The sequence below is a fragment of the Oncorhynchus kisutch genome, linkage group LG5 (assembly GCF_002021735.2).
Source record: "Oncorhynchus kisutch isolate 150728-3 linkage group LG5, Okis_V2, whole genome shotgun sequence".
In the NCBI taxonomy this organism is placed as follows: domain Eukaryota; kingdom Metazoa; phylum Chordata; class Actinopteri; order Salmoniformes; family Salmonidae; genus Oncorhynchus; species Oncorhynchus kisutch.
This window is the reverse complement of record NC_034178.2, coordinates 16,262,763-16,285,236: the sequence shown is the minus strand read 5'-3', so window position 1 is coordinate 16,285,236 and position 22,474 is coordinate 16,262,763. Positions and strand designations below refer to the sequence as shown.

The 22,474-nt window shown below is 41.3% G+C and overlaps 1 protein-coding gene across 3 annotated transcripts in view; it reads left to right on the top strand.

Moving 5' to 3' along the window:
- Positions 1–22,474, top strand: part of ncam2 (neural cell adhesion molecule 2) — a 417,495-nt gene that overhangs the window by 321,029 nt on the left and 73,992 nt on the right. For all 3 annotated transcript variants that reach the window (XM_020482721.2, XM_020482720.2, XM_020482722.2), the window contains exons 4-6: positions 2,353–2,508; positions 4,902–5,039; positions 19,101–19,218. In XM_020482721.2, coding sequence (XP_020338310.1) covers positions 2,353–2,508; positions 4,902–5,039; positions 19,101–19,218 — 412 coding nt within the window. The remainder of the gene's footprint in view (positions 1–2,352; positions 2,509–4,901; positions 5,040–19,100; positions 19,219–22,474) is intronic.

The following is a 22,474-nucleotide window of genomic DNA, read 5'->3' as shown; positions in this document are numbered from 1 at the left end:
AGCCTCTGTAGGGTCCTTCAGACATACAAAGACATGAGTTGAATACCTCACCGTCTCCCCTGTTAGATCATAAAGATACACCATATTTACATTCCATTGCACCACCGTACCCACTTGCCCATTTAAAGAGTGTAATGAATGTTCGCTGGGTCTGGCGGTGTGTGTGATGGATAGTACTGAATGTGTGTAGGCAACGGAGGCAGGCTCTAATCGTATGGGAGAGGGAATCTTCTGTGGCCGTTAATGGGACGTGATACACAGAAGAGTTCTGCCGCTGGTAGCCATCTGGCAGACGCTTGATTTGGATCACCGTTGTGGTGTGTGTATACTGTGTTTGTATGTACATATGCACACAGGCATGCCCACGCATGCCTCCACACACACACACACACACACACGTGCGCACGCACACACACACACCCCTCTGGAGTGCACTTACCTTTCTCACCCGCTCCACAAGTCCCCCTACCTCCCCTGACCTCCTCTCTCACGCACCACCACAGCTTGGCAGCCGTATCCATGACAACGTCAGTTAGCCACCGTTCAGCTCTGTGTGAGAAGTAACATGGAGATAGTCACCTGAAGGGCTTGAGCAGGCGTGTAATGTACCCAGCACCCATCTGAGGCGATACCCAACATGATCTTCTTGTGATAAACACCACATGTTATAAAAATGGAAGCCACTTTAAATGTGCTGTACATGACCATTTTGTGAGTCGTGACATTCCGCACACACACGTGCACACGTCTTGACATTATTATATGTGTTCGTGCATAACAACTCACAACCTGACGAAAGCTATCCATATTCAAACTCAAATTATAGCTTTATTATAGCTTACGGATGAAAGACTATAATTATCTGCACTGCTGAGTAATTGACAGGTATAGAGTTTCCAGCACCGGCCAACAGAGATCCACTTCAGATAGGAAACAGTGGAGGCAGTCGATGTCCCACCTGAGGGAGCTCCAAGAAAATTGTCTTGTCACCCCACTTTGACAGTTGCCCTTGCAGCTATGTGGGCAATGACTGAAGAGAAATTCTCACTGTGTTACCAATTTGACAGTGTCAAGCGAGCGGTAGACTGTTACACGAGAGGATTTGTTTTTCTTACTGATTTTCTTGTCGAGCAGGGTAACGACAAAGGATACGGGAAATGAAAACAAGTACAACAACGTGTTTGAATCCCAGGGAGAGAACTGGGGGAAGGAGAGAGGGGGGGGGGGGGGTGAGGGAGAGGGAATGAGAGAGAGAGAGAGGGGAAGTGAGGGAATTAAATGGATGGCGAGAGGGAGAAAGCTGGAGAGAGAGAGGGGTGAGTGAATTTGAGAGTGAGGTGGTGAGAGAAGGAGAGGGAGAGAATGAGAGAGAGGAGGGTAAGGGAATTTAAGGGACTGACAGAGCACAAGAGAAGGGGAGAGGGAATGAGATGGAGAGAGAGAGCGAGAGAGAGAGAGACCAAGCGACGGATTGAGAAAATGAAAAACAAAATGTATACACGAACAGCTCTAAAACGTGGCGTGGAATGAAACTGGCAGATGAGGGTTGAATCTCACATTCAGAGTCAGGAGGATGCAAGGCACGTTAAAGAGCGGCGAGGAGAGAAAAGCACGTTTTGGAGAGCCGCCTGACATAAATCACATTGCAAAATGCTAATGTGCGAGGTTGCAGTGATCTAGTGGAAGGGACTGAAATAAATAGGGCCATGCACGTGATTTATGCACACCTTAATTTTGCCACACACAGTGGATAACCCGGTGGTGTTACACACTCACGCGCACTCAATTTCTCTCTCCATACAACATACACACATACGCCGTGTGATAAGTCGACGAAACTAGCCAGCACACTGAGAAGGGTGGTGGAGTGTTTTCTAAGAGAAGAGAAACTCCGGTTCCAAGTCAGCTTTCCCCAGGTGAAATCTATCAACCACCTGCCAGGGCTTGTCAGACAGGTGCCACAGCTTTAAACCGGCACAAGTTGAATCAATCATTTGATTACAAACAGAACTTTCGGGGCGGGAGGATTCATTCCATGTGCTGTGGGAATGTTTATGGGACTATTTTGGACCACACACATAATCCGTGTTGTCTCAGTGGTGTTGAACCATAGACAATATGCAAAACAGTTTGTGCTATAGAATGAAGTTTACTCTCTACTCATCTGCAGCGTTTCCCAAACTCGGGCTCTGTTCCAAAGTCCACCCTGGCCTACTACTTAGACTGAGGCAATATATTGGCCGTGCATTCTAAATGGTATACTTGCACGAATGTTGTGACGTAACCCTCTCCCGGGAAAGACGTGTCTCTAATGTGACTTAACTTCCTGCTGCCTCATTTCCTATGTGACAGAGAAGCTGACATTCCGCGATGTGAGGTCCCCCCAGGAGTTCCGCCATGGCGAGGCGGCAGAGGTGGTGTGTGATGTCATCGCCTCGCCGGCACCCGCGGTCTCTTGGTTCTACCAAAAGGGCTTCAAGAGCATGGAGATCACAGAGGAGCACTACAGTAAGTCTGCGTATGGTCATTTGATACATGCTGCCTCTTGATGTGCTCGTATACCTTATTTGCTTGTTAAAATAAGTACCTAATTACCAGTTGGTCAATTAAAGCCTAACTTTGTAAAGTGCATACTGCAGCTACCATAATAGCAACATGACTTGACTCTTGAAAAGTGATCTATTGAGCAGTACAGACCACATAGAAATACTTTTCATTGGATACGTTTGATCCACGTCTTATTTATTTTTCATGGGCCCACTCTACGATGGTATTTTACAGTTCTGCTTTTAACGAAGCAGCTGATAATTACATTATCCTTGATTTCAGAATCCAATTAACGGTTTGCTAGCGCATCACAATATTTAACATGACATGAACTCCGTTTACGTGACAGATTGCTTCACCCACCGTTTGGAGACATATCAGTTGAATAAATGCACTTACTGTAGAACTTATGGACCCTGTTCAAACAGTGCAGTATGTAGGGAATAGGGTGCCTTTTGGGATGTAAACAAACCAATGTTATGAAAAATGTATTCCCCAGATTCTGTCAGGGGTTTGATGCTATAAATAGCAAGTTCTAACAATAAAAGCCACAGCATGTGATTTCATTAAACATATTGTTGGACAATAAAACATGTTAACGAGTCTGCCTAGAAGAGGGAGAGTAGAGGATGCAAATCTCAGTCGGTGGTCTGATGCTCGTTGCCATGTTGTTGAGATCTATGGGAATCACATCTTCCTTTCTTCATGGCTACTGAATAGTATGATTTTTATTTATTTATTTTTACTTGATTTATTTTGTATAATTTTTCACTTATTTTTTTGTGTGGTTATGTTGTTGACACACAGTATGTGGGGATATGAAGGGGATATTCCATCTGTCTTGAACACTGATACTATAAGTGACAACACAGGAAATTATTCCACCATATTTCTCTACTTTACTTTTTCTTCATTAACTGAGTTCTTTCAGATCATTGCTCCTAAAAGGAAAGGAAACAAAGTGTTGTATACTATTGGAACACATCCTGTAACTAAAAGAGGAAAGGAGAAGGAAAGACCGGGGTTTTCGATTGGAACACATCCTATGGCTTAGAAAGGAGAAGGGAAAGGTGCTTTAGTCTATTAGAACTATCAGGTTTCAGGTAAGACCCAAGTGCAGACAGTGTTGAAGTAACAGTGTTTATTACAACAACAGGGGCAGGCAAACGACTGGTCAAGGCAGGCAGTGGTCGATCCAGAGTAGTGGGGCAAATGTACAGGACGGCAGGCAGGGTCAGGTCAGGCAGAGGTCGGTAATCCAGAGTAGGAGCACAGGACGGCAGGCAGGCTCAGAGTCAGGACAGACCAGGGTCAAAACCAGGAGGGCAAGGATAAAGAGAGACTGGGGGAAAGCAGGAGCTGAGACAAAACGCTGGCTGACTTGAACAAACAAAACGAACTGACACAGACCGACAGAAAACAGGGGATAAGCGGGGAAGATGGGCGACACCTGGAGGGGGTGGAGACAAGCACAGGACAGGTGAAACAGATCAGGGCGTGACAAGAACGCGGTCGGGGGCTAGAAAGATAGGAGAGGGAAAGTAATGTATCTTAGATTATTGGAACACATCTTGGGGCTGAGAAAGAATGGAGAAGAAATTAATTTTATCTTTGACTATTAGAAACATTCATGGCTCGTTCATGATGGACAGAAGTTAATTTGCAGGTTCAGACTTGTTTACCAATACTCTGTCACCCAATCATTACTTTTCCTCCTCCTACACTTTCCCCCTCATCCACCCATCACATAGACAGACTTCCTGAGCTGATTAGGAAAAGGATTTGTTTGAAATCTTTGAATGTAGTCAGGTTTGTTAATTGAATTTCAAAGTGTGTCGAAGGGAAGGCCTATCTCCCCTTGCCGTACGGTAATGATTAAAGGTAGAGATAGCAGTGTGTTTTTTTTATTCCATGCTAATTACGGGACAAGGTTATAAATACCTTTGCGCTTGACAGAGAGAGATAGGGTTCTCACTTATCTGCCAGTGACAACAATACCGGATGGGAATCTTTTTTTGTGAACTGCAGACCTAATTACTGAAGTATTTATCTCACGTCTAACTTTACTTTAAAAAACTAAAAGTGGAAAAGGTTTATGAAAATATTATTTGATAGCAAGTATGTGACTGGAGTCATGAGACTTCCTTTCACTCTTTCCTTTTTATCGTTTTCCTTTTATCTTTCTTTCCATATTTCCCGTCTCTTTCTAACTCTCTACCCCTCTCTTTCAACCTTTCTGTCTTTCTTTCTCGTGCTCCATCCCCCTATATCTCTCTATCGCTCCCCTTGTCACTCTATCTCTACACCCCCCCCCACCCACCCTCTCTTTCTCTTCTGCCCTCTCTCCTGTGAAGGCAGGTTCCAGGTGCTGCCCAACAACAACCTGCAGATCCACAAGGTGACCAAGGCGGACGAGGGCGTGTACCGCTGCGAAGCGCGAGTGGAGGCCCGCGGCGAGATCGACTTTGTTGACATCGAGGTGGTGGTGAATGGTGAGTAGCTACAGCGTCCACTGTAGCTAATACCTATCCAATCATATGCAGTGGTGAACGAAGAGTTAGCCACCTAGCTAGCATAGCAAACCTACTCTCCCCTTGACGATCATATCCAAAACGCTCAGTTATATAAGTAACCCTGGTTCTCTGAAGGATCAAGCTCAACAAATCAGAATCATTAAAACATAACCTAGCCAGACATATTTTTCCTCTCACAGTAGCAGCCGGGCCTGATCTCAGAGCAGACTTATGAAGACTAGCGTAGCATACAGTACGACTACCTGCTCTCGTTTTGCACATCTCAAAATCTTATCTGACCATATACAGTGGTCCCACTGCCATACAGCAGTGTTGTTAAGGATGAGAAGCCCCATACAGAGCCACACTGTAAAGGCTCCCTTAGGCCAGGCACTGGGGTGTATCGATCGGTGGCATACAGAATTGTTGCTCCTCTCAGGGTGAGAATAGAGTCACCTAGTGAGACAGAATCATTCTCCCTTCCTACACTCCACAGTTACAGCCCTGAAACAGGGTTGCCAGCTCCCAAACAATCGCACCCCAGGACCACAGGCAAAATGAAACGCTTATCGGTCCGGAGACACTTGGTCTCTCACAAAGCAGGAACGTCTGTCTCCGGCGGCAGGGATTAGATTGTCAATAGTGGCAGAAATCTCTGATCTGATTCAATTCAGGTTCTCTTTTGAGTTATTGACACAAAAATAATCATACCTGGTGTGTAAGAATCAAGTTATTGATTCAGAATTTATTGTGTTTATTGTGCTGGTCACAGGAGGTTGGTGTCAACTTAATTGGGGAGGATGGGCTCTTGGTAATGGCTTGAGCAGAATTTGTGGAATGGTATCAAATACATCAAACACATGGTTTCCTTGTGTTTGATGCGATTCCATTTACTCCATTCCGGACATATTAAGAGCCGTTCTCACCTCAGCAGCATCATGTGGTGTAGGTGGAAGTGTGATGGACAGCGGTTTGAATCTAGGCCTCCTGCGTGTTACAAGACTATTAGCCAACTGAGGTGAGGCCTGGGCAAGATATTGGGGGGGGCCAGTGCAAGTTCAGGTCTCAAGCAAGGTTACTCATCACGCAAGTGTAGTTTCAAACCACCACCGCTACAAAGGCAGTGACGCCAACAGAACTGTGGAGTCACCGAATTGTACTGTGTTGAACATAAGCTCTGAGCATTCACCTCAGATCAGCATAGTTTGAGAGAAAGAACAGACTCACCAATCTAGACAGGCTATTATAGAGCTACTTAATGATGGTCAGTTTAGCTGCCACCACTCCTTTGATTTCCTATATACTCACACTATTTCTGTGATTTAAAGATTTCATTAGCGCCAGCTCTGGGTTTTGTAGCCCAAAAAGCAAAAGGTTGTCATTTTTAATTACCTAATTTGTTCTCAGCAAGGCCCCAGAGAAGCCAGGAACGTGAGCCACCTGAGAGCGTTTCGGGAGTGATTGAAATGTGATCTCTCGCGAGCTATAAGCACAGGTTATGCATGAGCACCCACAATATTGTCTCGGCTATCTAGCTATTCCCACCTAATGTAATGAACGCACTCTGCAAAAAAAAAACACGGATTGCGTTCAACTTAGAGCAACACTTATAGTTGTGAGGAAGATCCAATAAGCTTGCTCAATGAGGCGAGTCCTATTATCCGCCCGGCAACATGACACCCGCTATCCGGCTACGGAGGTGGGACAGTCCACCGCCGCCATCACTATAGAGTGTCCGACTGAGAGAAGGAAAAACTAACCCACTCGGCACAAACTGGTTGAATCCACGTTGTTTCAACATAATTTGTCAACTTATTGTGACGTGGAATCTATGTGGGAAATGCATTTAATTTAAAAAAAGTCATCAAGTGAATTATTATTTGTAGTCATTTATTTTTTCAGGGTGGTGATCAGCTTTAATATTGCAGATAGATCGTGGCTTCTATCAGTGTAATTGTGTGTATCATTTCCAATCCCCCATATATGTTTTGTAAACATATACATTACCAGTCAAAAGTTTGTACACACCCACTCATTCCATGGTTTTTTCTCTATTTTTCTACATTGTAGAATAATGGTGAAGACATTAGAACTATGAAATAACACATATGGAAACATGTAGTAACCAAAAAAGGGTTAAACAAATCAAAATATATTTGAAATTCTTCAAAGTAGCCACCCTTTGCCTTCATGACCACTTTGCACAGTCTTGGCATTCTCTCAACCAGCTTCACCTGGAATGCTTTTCCAACAGTCTTGAAGGAGTTCCCACATATGCTGAACACTTGTTGGTTGCTTTTCCTTCACTCTGCAGTCCAACTCATCCCAAACCATCTCAATTGGGTTGAGGTCGGGTGATTGTGGAGGCAAGGCCATCATGATGCAGCACTCCATCACTCTCCTTCTTGATCAAATAGCACTTACACAGCCTGGAGGTGTGTTGGGTCATTGTCCTGTTGAAAAACAAAATGATAGTCCCACTAAGCACAAACCAGATGGGATGGCGTATCACTGAAAAATGCTGTGGTAGCCATGCTGGTTAAGTGTGCCTTGAATTCTAAATAAACCACTGACATTGTCACCAGCAAAGCACCATCACACCACCTCCTCCATGCTTCACGGTGGGAACCACAAATGCGTAGATCATTCGTTCACCTACTGTGCTTCTCACAAAGACACAGCGGTTGGAACCACAAATCTCAAATTTGGACTCCGCCGTTATAATATCCTTTGCTCTAATGTCTACTGTTTATGTTATTATTATTGGTATCCTTTAGTACTGGTCTTTGCAGCAATATGACCATGAAGGCCTCACAGTCTCCTCTGAAAGGTTGATGTTGAGGCATTTATTTGGACGGCAATTTCAAAGCTCTTAAGCTCTTTCAAAGTTCTCCAAATTTTACGGATTGACTGACCTTCATGTCTTAAAGTAATGATGGACTGTAATTTCTCTTTGTTTATTTGAGCTCTTTGTGCCATAATAAGGACTTAATAATAAGGGCTATTTTCTGTATACCACCCCTACCTTGTCACAACACAGCTGATTGGTTCAAACACATTAAGAAGGAAATAAATTCTCCAAATTAACTTTTAACAAGGCACAACTATTAATTGAAATGCATTCCAGGTGACTACCTCATGGAGCTCATTTAGAGAATGCCAAGACTGTGCAAAGCTGTCATCAAGGCAAAGGGTGGCTACTTTGAAGAATCTCAAATATAAAATACTCGTTTTTTAGTTACTTCCTGATTTCATATGTGTTATTTCATAGATGTGATGTCTTCACTATTATTCTACAATGTATAAAATAGTAAAAATAAAGAAACACTTGAATGAGTTTGTGTCCAAAGTGTTGATTGGTACTGTGTGTATTATTTTACATATACAGTGGGGCAAAAAAGTATTTAGTCAGCCACCAATTGTGCAAGTTCTCCCACTTAAAAAAGATGAGAGAGGCCTGTAATTGTCATCATAGGTACACTTCAACTATGACAGACAAAATGAAAAAAAAAAATCCAGAAAATCACATTGTAGGATTTTTTATTAATTTATTTGCAAATTATGGTGGAAAATAAGTACAATTACAGGCCTCTCTCATCTTTTTAAGTGGGAGAACATGCACAATTGGTGGCTGACTAAATACTTTTTTGCCCCATTGTATACACTACCATCAGGACAACAGTTTTCAGCTGTGCTAGCATAATTGCAAAATAGCTTTAGAATGATCAATTAGTCTTTTAAGATGATACACAACAGCTAACAGAACATGCCATTGGAACACAGGAGTGATGGTTGCTGATAATGGACCTCTGTACGCCTATGTAGATATTCCATAGATATTTACAGCTTCAATAGTCATTTACAACATTTACAATGTCTACACTCTATTTCTGATCAATTTGATGTTATTTTAATGGGTTTTTTAAAATGTACTTTTCTTTCAAAAACAAGGACATTTCTAAGTGACCCCAAACTTTTGAACTGAAGTGTATATCCCCTATCTGTGCGAGAGTGAAGACTCGCTCTGTCACAATTCCTGCTTGCAGACACACATGGGCTCTGGCATTTGCAACCATTTTCCTTACTCACTCATTTAACTCATCACACTTTTTCAATCAAACAGTCACCCTATCTTCCTACACAACCACACCCCTCTCACAAATACACCCGTACATACCCACAGACTGTGCCTTTTTATGTTCTCTGTTTGTCGTGCTTTTATTTCGGGCTTTGGGTACTTTAGTGTTCCAGTTCCTTATATTTTGGGATTTATTATTTCATGAATTGTCCTATATTTGATCTATTTATAAATACTATAAATAAAAATAGAAAACAAATTATTTTACAACATTCCCTAACTTGAATAGTATAGTGTAATTATTATTTATTTATTTATCGTTATATTTTATTATTTTATTTTATATTTTATTATTTAATTTAGAAACAGTACTTTGAGTCTCTTGCCCGGGTTTTTAACCACAACACTGTCTTTAAATGATGTAATCACTGTTCTCTCTGTCCAAAACGATGTACGTGTTTTAGGTTTAATTTGGTCGACAGTGTAGCCTGGGATCTGCAGTGCTTTAAACATGAATTATTTCACTACTCACTCTGGCTCTTCACCTTCATCCTCTTTTATTCCGGTGAGCACCAGATTTTTGCCCATTGATGTTGTCTGTACAGTTGAAGTTGGAAGTTTACATGCACTTAGGTTGGAGTCATTAAAACTCGTTCTTCAACCACTCCACCAATATCTTGTTAACAAACTATAGTTTTGGCAAGTTGGTTAGGACATCTACTTTGTGCATGACACAAGTAATTTTCCAACAATTGTTTACAGACAGATTATTTCACTTATAATTCACTATATCACAATTGACTGTGCCTTTAAACAGCTTGGAATATTCTAGAAAATTATGTCATGGCTTTAGAAGCTTCTGATAGGCTAATTGACATCATTTTAGTCAATTGGAGGTTTACCTGTGGATGTATTTCAAGGCCTACCTTCAAAGTCTGTGCCTCTTTGATTGACATCATGAGAAAATCTAAAAAAATCTGCCTCAAAGACCTCAGACATTTTTTTGTAGACCTCCAAGTCTAGTTCATCCTTGGAAGAAATTTCCAAAAGCCTGAAGGTACCACATTCATCTGTACAAACAATAGTACGCAAGTATAAACACCATGGGACCACGCAGCCGTCATACCGCTCAGGAAGGAGACGCGTTCTGTCTCCTAGAGATGCAAATCAATCCCAGAACAGCACCAAGGGACCCTGTGAAGATGCTGGATTAAACAGGTACAAAAGTATCTATATCCACAGTAAAGCAAGTTCTATATCGACATAACCTTAAAGGCCGCTCAGCAAGGAGAAGCCACTGCTCCAAAACAGCCATAAAAAAGCCAGACTACGGTTTGCAACTGCACAAAGATGGTACTTTTTGGAGAAATGTCCTCTGGCTAGATGAAACAAAAATAGAACTGTTTGGCCATAATGACCATCGTTATGTTTGGAGGAAAAAGGGGAAGACTTGCAAGCCGAAGAACACCATCCCAACCGTAAAAACACGGGGGTGGCAGCATCATGTTGTGGGGGTGCTTTGCTGCAGGAGGGACTGGCACTTCACAATCTAGATGGCATCATGAGGCAGTGAAATTATGTGGATATATTGAAGCAACATCTCAAAACATCAGTAAGGAAGTTGATCACAAATGGTCTTCCAAATGGACAATGACCACAAGCATACTTCCAAAGTTGTGGCAAAATGGCTTATGGACAACAAAGTCAAGGTATTGGAGTGGCCATCACAATCCCTGACCTCAATCCTACAGAAAATGTGTGGGCAGAACTGAAAAAGCGTGTGTGAGCAAGGAGGCCTACAAACCTGACTCCGTTACAACAGCTCTGTAAGAAGGAATGGGCCAATATTCACCCAATTTATTGTGGGAAGGCTACGCGAAACATTTGACCCAAGCGAAACAATTTCAAGGCAATGCTGCCAAATACTAATTGAGTGTATGTAAACTTCTGACTCACTGGGAATGTGATGAAAGAAAGAAAAGCTGAAATAAATAATTCTCTATTATTCTGACATTTCACATTCTTAAAATAAAGTGGTGATCCCAACTGACCTAAGACAGGGAATTTTTATTTGGATTAAATGTCAGGAATTGTGAAAAACTGAGTAGAAATGTATTTGGCTAAGGTGTATGTAAACTTCCGACGTCAACTGTATATCAAGTATGGATTCTCTCAACTTGTTCTCTCTTTTAAGTTCATTAACGTCAGCTTCAAAAACATTGACTGAACCATTCAGCTTTTCATTTTCTTTTTCCATTGTTGCGGCTTTTTCATCACTCATTTCATGAATTATCTTCACCTCGTGTATCTTTACGGACTAACTCAGGTACACCTAATTTATAATTTAGTGATTTTAGTAGTTTGGTTTCCATGCTTAATGTACATGGTGGTGAAAATATGTAATCTGTGTCCATCGAAGAGTATCTTATTGATTTTTTTAGTTTGTTTTAGAAATTGGTTCTTCATTTCTTACGTGTTCACCCTCCACCATTTTTTGGTTTTGACTGCGTTGGTTGTGTTTGTCGATAGAATTCTCCAGCCTTACAAGTTGTTTTGAGATATTTTCCAGTTTTGATGATGTTGCTCACGAGTGAGCAGATCAGCATGAAGGTATTATTATTTGGTCAGTTTAGGGACATTAATTTCGAGATTAATGATTTAATGAAGCTTTTTCACAAGGCATTCTGCACCGCCATCTTTCAGTCTGCCACCAACGGAAATAGTTGTTTTAAGACTGAAATTTCAACCACAGGATTATGTCACAATGGTAACCAGATTTCAAGATTGACAAACCTTATATGAAATATGTTGCATTTGTACCTTTTAAAACAATGTCAGATTTTCAATGTTATATCCACTATCAGGAAAGAATAACAATAGCCTGGGTAGATTGATTAGATTGAAGGCCATTCCTTTTTACTGCCAACACACACACCTGTATATACAGTTTTAGCCAAAGGTTTTGAAAATGACTCAAATATTAATTTCCACAAAGTTAGCTGCTTCAGTGTCTTTAGATAGTTTTGTCAGATGTTACTATGGAATACTGAAGTATAATTACAAGCATTTCATAAGTGTCAACGTTTTTTTATTGGAAGTTACATGAAGTTGATGCAGAGAGTCAACATTTGCAGTGTTGGCCCTTCTTTTTCAAGACCTCTGCCATCTGCCCTGGCATACTGTCAAATATCTTCTGGGCCACATCCTGACTGATGGCAGCCCATTCTTGCATAATCAATGCTTGGAGTTTGTCAGAATTTGTGGGGTTTTGTTTGTCCACCCATCTCTTGAGGATTGACCACAAATTCTCAATGGTCTGGGGAATTTCCAGGCCATGGACCCAAATATCTATGTTTTGTTCCCCGAGCCACTTAGTTATCACTTATGCCTTATGGCAAGGTGCTCCATCATGCTGGAAAAGGAATAATTTGTCACCAAACTGTTCCTGGGTGGATGGGAGAAGTTGCTCTTGGAGGATGTGTTGGTACCATTCTTTATTCATGACTGTGTTCTTAGGCAAAATTGTGAGTGAGCCCACTCCCTTGGCTGAGAAGCAACCCCACACATGCTTTACTGTTGGTATGACACAGGACTGATGGTAGCGCTCACCTTTTCTTCTCCGGGCAAGCTTTTTTCCGGATGCCCCAAACAATCAGAAAGGGGATTCATCAGAGAAAATTACTTTGCCCCAGTCCTCAGCAGTCCAATCCCTGTACCTTTTGCAGAATATCAGTCTCTCCCTCATGTTTTTCCTGGAGAGATGTGGCTTCTTTGCTGCCCTTCTTGACACCATGCCATCCTCCAAAAGTCTTCGCCTCACTGTGCTTGCAGATGCACTCACACCTGCCTGCTGCCATTCCTGAGCAAGCTCTGTACTGGTGGTGCCCCGATCCCGCAGCTGAATCAACTTTACGAGACGGTCCTGGCACTTGCTGGACTTTCTTGGGCACCCTGAAGCCGCCTTCACAACAATTGAACTGCTCTCCTTGATGATCTTGATGATCCAATAAATGGTTCATTTAGGTGCAATCTTACTGGCGGCAATATCCTTGCCTGTGAAGCCCTTTTTGTTCAAAGCAACGATGACGGCACGTGTTTCCTTGCAGGTAACCATTGTTGACAGCGGAAGAACAATGATTCAAAGCACCACCCTCCTTTTGAAGCTTCCAGTCTGTTATTCGAACTCAATCAGCATGACAGAGTGATCTCCAGCCTTGTCCTCGTCAACACTCACACCTGTGTTAACAAGAGAATCGCTGACATGATATCAGCTGGTCCTTTTGTGGCAGGGCTGAAATGCAGTGGAAATGTTTTTTAGTGATTCAGTGCATTTGCATGGCAAAAAGGGACTTTGCAATTAATTGCAATTCATCTGATCACTCTTCATAACTTTCTGGAGTATTTGCAAATTGCCATCATACAAACTGAGGCAGCAGACTTTGTGAAAATTAATATTCTCAAAATATTGCCACTTTATTCCCCAAAATGTTGACTTTATTCTCAAAGTACTATCCTTGCAAAAACAGTACCACCACCCATAATTTTTTTCTCTTCACTTAGCTCTAATACTCTTCTCTACAAAAATGCGCTGGAATCCCGTTTAAATTGTATTTGTTATTTGATACTTGGGAACCTAACCGCAAAAGTAATTTTTATGTACACTACGTCATCACGCACTTAATACGCAACCAGTCAATTTGGTGGAAACACATCTCTAGTCGGAACATTTGCATTTTGTTTTCATGCGGATTTTAGAATATTTGCATAAAAATCTGCCGCCAATTGGATGGAAACCTAGCTAATGTTACTATAAATATTTTCTCATGTAATCATTTAAAACCTGAATGTTCAATATAGCGTACATAGCTCATCGCAGGTCTGTGGGGGATCTTCACAATCGCTGTAATACTCTACTCAGATTCTCGATTGGCATTGATCATGTAATGTAATCTCAACTGCAATACAGGTCATTTGAATGATATCACATTCATCTGTTGTATAAATTTACTAAATGTCTCACCTGGTATACCCATTTGAACTTTGCTGTGCTTTTAAACGTGGTTGAAAGTGCAGTGGTATACATTTAGGTGACAACTAAACCAAACATCTGACATTATTACATTTTAGAATGGTTGAAAGCATAGTGAGAACACATTGGAAATTCAACTAACTTTTTGAGAGGTGGAATATAGGTTGTAATCTCATTTTATCAATGTGAAATTCCCCAATTATCCACCAAAAAAAGGTGGTGTACCCAGTGGGAACTATCTAAGAGGGAGGAAAGACTAAGACTAACCTATTAGCCCTAAGGAGGGGAACACTACGTAGAACGGAGGGAAGGAAACCCCTCTAAAGAGCCCAAAGTAAGCATAGATACTACAGTATATGTTTTCCTAATGGAATTTGATGTATAGTCACTTGTGCCCTAAGAAGTGAACTAGATCTTAGGAGACAATAAGGGAAACACTAAAGAAAGAATCACCCAAAGTAAGGCCCTAAGTAAGGCCCCAAGTAACATGAATACAAGGTCCTTCTGGACTTTGAAGTGTAGTCATTTGTGTGTTTTACTCGGTCTGTAACACAGCTTGTCCCAAAGTGTGTATAATTTTCCCCAAGCCTCAGAATTATATATGAAACTATAGATTCAACCAACTAGTCGTGTAAAAACATGTTTAGAAGTTTAGTTGAGGGGGGAATCATTGCATCAGTCAGTTTGTCAGTCAGCACAGAGTTGGTCTATAATGGAGTAAGCCGTGATACGGCTACAATGTTTTTGATTCGTATTAGCATTGACATTATCATGCAGACAGTGTTGCTAGTCTAGCGTACCCTTCCATCTCAGACTCCGACATTATCATCAAAGCGAGCGATAGAGGAGGAAGTGGCAGAGGGCTGGCCTCCCGCTGATTGGCTGGTGGATAGGGGTCAACTCAGCAGGGTGTCCTCCTCCTCTTCTGATTGGCCGGCTGAAAAGAAAACCTTGCCAGTGAAGAGTCTTTTGAGGCTGATACCCATCAGCTACACCTGTCCTTTCCTCACCCTTTCCAATTGAATCAACTTTTAAATGCAAACGGAGTTGTAGCCTTTACAAACTCATCATTGTTCAGACGACCTTCAGAAATAAGTTTGATTTAGGTCGATTTTTTTGTGATTGATTACAGTCAATTACACTGCATGATCAAAAAATGAATTTGTGTGTGTGTGTGTGTGTGTGTGTGTGCATTTTTGTCTATTGTCATATGTTTGTGTGCACAAGGGAGCATGAGTTTCCTCCCCCCATATTTTTCTCAACCTTTATTCTTCTCCAAGTCTTTGAAATTGAAATGATAAAGGAGATTGAACATGCATTATCTCGGCTACTTAGTATGTTGCTGATTTGCTCTTTTGATGTCTGTGTCTAGCATAGGTCTCCCATTAACTGGGCTGTTTTCAATGAGGCTCACTGATTTGGGAATGGACTGTATCGGATCAGGGACTTGAGAGAAGGGTGTTCGATTGACAAGCAAATCAATGTTAATCTTGTCAGAGAGAGAGAGAGAAATTATGTCTCAGCTCAACCTGGGGTTACAGAATAAAACACATGCTATTGATATTGCTTGGTCGTTTCAATAGCCTGAAGCTTGGAAAGTTTTGATATTCATAAACAGTGGGGTCCCTTGATAAAGATGAGCATTAATGATTTAAAAACTGAGTTATGCAATTTTATATACTAATACAATTACTTAGAGAAAGATTTTGTTTCACAAGTAATACTTTTTTTCTCAAAAAGGTAGAGGTCCAAATTATTGACACCCCTAAAGATTCTTGTAAATAAAGTAGTCACAAGTATAGTATTTGGTCCCATATTCCAAGCACTCAATCACTGTGTCAAGCTTGTGACTACACATTTGTTGGATGCATTTTCAGTTCATTTTGGTTGTGTTTCAGCTAATTTTGTGCCCAATTGAAGTTAATGGTAAATGTCATTTTTATTGTAAATAAGAATATAATGTTTCTAAACACTTCTACATTAATGTGGATGCTACCATGATTACAGATAATTGAATTGTGAATAATGAGTGAGAAAGTTGAAGTGTGTGGATGTGTGTGGGGGGGGGGGGGTTTGTGTGTGCATGCATGTGTCATGACGTTGCCCTCTGAGTACAGCGAGCACCATCCCCCGCTCTCTGCTTCTACAACCAGACTGCTTAGGTCAGAGGTCGTAAATTCCTGAGAATACCTCATGGACACACAGTATTAGAGAGAGTGTAAACTTTCACAGAGGACAAAGGAAATCCTTCCACCTCACTAAACTTGAGGTACGAACAAATTTCATGTTCCATAGAAAGTGTAAAAGATCGGTGAAGAATCCAGCTACAAACTGGTGCGTTTGTCACAACTTGGGAAGCTCAAGAGAGACGGTGTGGCTACATGACCATAACGCTGTTTATATAATAGCCTCAGATATGAGGTTTACATCTAATTGTTGTATAAGATGAATGAGTGGGGATGATACTGTTTGTATAATGGTGTAATATGATTGTGGACTGTTTAATGAAGAAAAATACAATTCCCTTTTGATTTGAACTAAATCAGAGGACCGCCCCTGAGCCCAGTTAGGGCCAGACATCCTGGGACAGCCCTCTTCTGCCGTTCTGAATAAAACCCAACTTTGAGAAATTATCACCAGATCAAGCTTACCTCAATTACAAGAGGGCTAAACGTGTAGACCATTGCTGAATCATTTTAACCATACCACGTGGTTCAATTCTTAGACTATCGATACCGACAGAATAAGAACAAGTCTTTGATATTGATTACTAGTCTGCAGCTAGGAATTCGGTCATCATTGAACGCGAAGAAACACAACCACCGAAACATCCATTCTATAATGTCATTCTGAACAATCCCCTCTATCCACAACTAAGAGAGAGAGACGGACAATTCTGCAAAAGAAATTAACTTTTCACCAGCGATCAAGACGACACACTGAGTGTAAATATATATATATTGGTTGCAATTGTTCCCGACTGAGTGAGCGTTCATGTGAAAGGATTAGCATTTCAATTGTTATAATTATTAACTCTGTAGTGACTTCTTAGTCGACACCCACTCCCTTTTTGTCAAACAAGCCGCGATGCCGGTTCAGCCCACTAGGGCACATTCTATCATTTCATGTAACCATATTTACTGTTTGTTTATGCATTTCTGTGAATTACCTAGTTAGTAATAAATAAATGATTTAAGACAATTGATGTATGGATGACTCATAGTGAAGACTGGGTTCGTGCAGATAACCAACAATTTACAACGTTTGGAATGAGACTAACGTGAGGTAAAATAAATAAATCATTAGTCAGAAGACTTGATCAGATATGAAAATATCTGAAAGGTTATATTGGGAAATTATAAATTTGTAATCTGAATACTTTCCTTGGTGCCCCAACTTCCTAGTTAATTACAGTTACATGATTATTCAGTTCAATCGAGTAACTAATTACAGAGAATCTTTGATAAAATTTTGAGTTCTATGATAGTAAAGACACGACACATGTATATGTGTCTATTTAGGCGCAGGTGCGTATGTTCACATGTGCAACTGTTTGAGAGAGCGAGAGACATACAGAGAGTGATTGAGAGTAGACAGAGAAATGGACTGTGCAGTCAGAGCGAGAACAGATAAACACAGTTGTAATATAGAGCTGTCACCGGCCTGTCAGTAAGCTGACTATCACTGCTTTCACTGCTGACAGCTCATGTTGATTGCATGGCAGTATGGCAGTGACACATTTCATTGGCTATGTACTGGACCGTAACACCTCAAAATCCATCTGTATATGTTTGTGGAAGACAACTTCTCGTCAAGATGTTTTGCTCTGTCCTTTGCTTATCGTTCCTTAGGTAATGGTCCCCCACTATGGATCTGTCTCCGTCCATTCATACATACGTTAATCACACGCAATATCTCGGGACACCACTAGCTCGATTTCGACAAAACTTGGGTGAATGATGTGTCTTGCCGAAGAGATCCATAATTTACAAACTAATTGGCCCTGGGAGGTGGGGAGGGGGGGGGTTCTGGCTACACACAGAGTTCTGGTTCAATATGGAAGAATACAGCTACTGCTTTCATACAGGTTAACCAGTTAGTATTTACCCTGTCATCCTAGACCTATCTACCACTGTTAGCCTGGTTAACCAGCTAGGATCACAAGCTAAATGCTACCTACTACTGTTAGCCTGGATAAACAGTTAAGCTTGGTTGACTTGCTACACATTTTAGCTACCACTGTTAGCCTGGTTAACCAGCCTGGCTAGGATGACTGTCTAAATGCTAGCTCAATGTTAGCCTGGTTAACTAGCTAGGATCAGACTAAATGCTACCTACTACTGTTAGCCTGGATAAACAGTTAAGCTTCGTTGACTTGCTACACATGCTAGCTACCACTGTTAACCTGGTTAACCAGATAGGCTTGGATGACTGGCTAAATGGTAGCTCAATGTTAGCCTGGTTAACTAGCTAGATTGACAGGCTAAATGCTAGCTACCATTGCTAGGCTGGTTACCTGTCTACATGTCCCTTGGAAGACTGCACAGTGACACTACAGTCTCCCCATTTCCACTCTATTAAGGACAAGACAGTCCAACATGAACATTGACCGTGCACGGTAAATCACTTGGTGTGTGGCAAATCAACATGTAGAATCTTTTGGAAATTGGAAAAAATATTGCGGCTGATATTCTATGGTCAGAGGTAATAGGATGACCACTCTCTGCCCAACCACTGTGCACGGCGAACATTCGTGTTGATCTGTATTGTTCTTATGTCACAACAATCTTAAGTTGAAGAGGGGGTGGGGAAGGTTGCAGTGCTAATTTCCTGTGTGCATAGTGTTTCACTTCTGCTGTTTTGCTCGCCTATGTGTCATTTGATGAAGTTCTCCTTACCACTAACTGTTAACCTTTTTGTCTTGTTCCTATAGTTCCTCCTGTGCTGTCGATACTACAGCAGTCATTCAATGCCACAGCAGACTACCAGGAGTCAGTGACTTTCACCTGCGTCACATCGGGATCCCCCGACCCCGATGTCACCTGGCACAGGTACAGTTAGCCCCCTGCACACTATGTCATGGTTGTGTTTATTAAGCACAAAACAGAAGAACACAGATGAGACACAACCTGCACTTCAATATGAAACTCTGGTTTTCGTTTTCCCATTGCAAAACATTTTGCTCCCTACCTTGTGACTTAATAAACATGATTAATGTTTCCTATTCATACATCTAAACTTCTATATGCCTGTGGCTTGGCGAACCAAATGCAATCCAGCCTTTCTTTGACAAAACTCCTAGCCAACCAGACCACTAGCTCAACCACATTTGGCGTATGTTTTGATTTATATTATGGCAATGTCACCAACTGTAGTCTGGTCTATCTATCACTGTTACAGATTAGTGGCTCCTTCAATGTTCTAAGTGACACACACACACACACTCTTCACAAGACAGTGCTGTAAACGATGACATCGAGGTGACACTGTGACATGTCCTTTTAGAGTGAGCCACCACCTGTACCGTGTGTCACATTAGTCACACCTCCAACAGTAACATATGCTACATCTAGCACACTCATTCATTCATACAACAGCGATTGCATATATCCTGAACCTGAGTGACACACTCATTAGCATGTTCTTAGAAGCTATAATAACAGGGTTGTGTTCATTAGGCACCAAATGGAAGAAAACAGTCTGAAACAAGGAGCAACAATTTGGGCTTGTCCAATGAGAAATGCAGATTCTTTCTCTATTGCAAAACGCTTTGAAACACTTTATATACATTGTATACCCTAATGAACACAAACCTGTTATCCTGTACAGATTTGACCAGTATTTGTCTTAGCAAAATAATCAGAACGCAGAACGGGATTTGAACGTTTAGTCCATAATGTTGTTTGATCGGTGGTTAGGTGATTAGCTGGACAAAAGTAGGATACATGAAACGTGCAATACTGTTACTGTGTGTAAAGTGCAGGTTTTCAGTGAATTTATGTAAATCGTAATCTCTATTTTCTGTGCCGCAGGAAAATTCTCAGCAACAAAAGAGTGATCAAATGAAGATCCAACATCTAACTTTCTGTTAACTGTGTGAAGTTAATGACAGTGAAGAGGCGACTCCGGGATGCTGTCCTTCTAGGGAGAGTTCCTCTGTCCAGTCTCATTGTTCTTTTGCCCATATGAATCTTTTCTTTTTATTGGCCAATCTGAGATATGGCCTATCTTTGCAACTCTGCCTCGAAGTCCAGCATCCCGGAGTCGCCTCTTCACTGTTGACGTTGAGATGGATGTTTTGCGGGTACTATTTAATGAGGCTGCCAGTTGAGTACTCGGTTTCTCAAACTAGACACTCTAATGTACTTGTCCTCTTGCTTGGTTGTGCACCGGGGCCTCCCACTCCTCTTTCTATTCTGGTTAGTGCCAATTTGCGATGTTCTGTGAAGGGAGTAGTACACAGCGTTGTACGAGATCTTCAGTTTCTTCAATTTCTCGCATTTCTCTCAGAACAAGAATAGACTAACGAGTTTAAGAAGAAAGGTCTTTGCTTCTGGCCATTTTAAGCCTGTAATCGAACCCACAAATGGTGATGCTCCAGATCCTCAACTAGTTTATAGAAGGCCAGTTTTATTGCTTCTTAAATCAAAACATCAGTTTTCAAGCTGTGCTAACTTAATTGCAAAAAGGTTTTCTAATGATCAATTAGTCTTTCAAAATATTGGATTAGCTAACACAATGTGCCATTGGAACAGAGGAGTGATGTAGCATATGCTGATAATGGGCCTCTACGCGTATGTAGATATTCCATAAAAAATCAGCCGTTTCCAACTACAATAGTCATTTACAACATTAACGATATCTATCCTGTATATCTGATCAATTTGATGTTATTTTAATGGACAAAAAATGTGCTTTTTTTCAAAAACAAGGGCATTTTTAAGTGACCCCAAACTTTTGAACGGTGGTGTATGTCACTATATACATAAGAGATGAGTAATGCAAGATACGGAGACATTATTGAAGTTGCTAGTGATCCTTTTCTAAAAGTGGCAAGTGATTCCTAATCTATGTCTATAGGCAGCAGTCTCTGATGTGCTGGAGATGGCTGTTTTACAGTCCGTAGTATAGAATACAGTATATACATTTGAAGTCGGAAGTTTACGTACACCTTAGCCTAATACATTTAAACTCAGTTTTTCACAATTCCTCACATTAAATAATACCCTGTCTTAGGTCAGTTAGGATCACTACGTTATTTTAAGAATGTGAAATGTCAGAATAATAGTAGAGAGAATTACTTATTTCAGCTTGTATTTCTTTCATCGCATTCCCAGTGGGTCAGAAGTTTACATACACTCAATTAGTATTTGTTAGCATTGCCTTTAAATTGTTTAACTTGGGTCAAACGTTTCAGGTAGCCTTCCACAAGCTTCCCACTAAGTTGGGTTAATTTTGAGGATTGGTTGAAAATCAAGTTTTGAAGACTCCAACATAAGTGTATGTAAACTTCCGACTTCAACTGTACATGTGAGATGGGTGATGCAATATGTAAACACAATTTATAAGTGACTACGTAGAATAGTGTGGAGTGCAGTTTATACATATGAGATGAGTAATGCTAGATACGGAAACATTATTAAAGTGGCTAGTGATCCATTTCTAAAAGTGGCCAGTGATTCCTAATCTATGTCTATAGGCCTCTGATGTGCTAGTGATGGCTGTTTTGCAGTCTGATAACCTTGAGATAGAAGCTGTTTTTCAGTCTCTCGGTCCCAGCTTTGATGCACCTGTACTGACCTTGCCTTCTGGATGATAGCGGGGTGAACAGGTGTGCTAGTGATGGCTGTTTTGCAGTCTGATAACCTTGAGATAGAAGCTGTTTTTCAGTCTCTCGGTCCCAGCTTTGATGCACCTGTACTGACCTTGCCTTCTGGATGATAGCAGGGTGAACAGGCAGTGGCTCAGGTGGTTGATCTCCTTCCTATGGTATCGGGTGTTGTAGGTGTTTCCTGGAGGGCGGGAAGTTTGCTCCCGGTAATGCGTTGGGCAAACTGCATCACCCTCTGGAGAGCTTTGCGGTTTTGGGTGGTGCAGTTGCCGTACCAGGCAGTGATACAGCCTGACAGAGTGCTCTCAATTGTGCATCTGTTGAAGTTTGCGAGGTTTTTAGGTGTTAAGCCACATTTCTTTAGCCTCCTGAGGTTGAAGAGGTGCTGTTTCGCCTTCTTCACCACACTGTCTGTGTGGGTGGACCATTTCAGTTTGAAAACCAAGGCCCAACGTGGGAAAGGCTGGGAGTGAGAA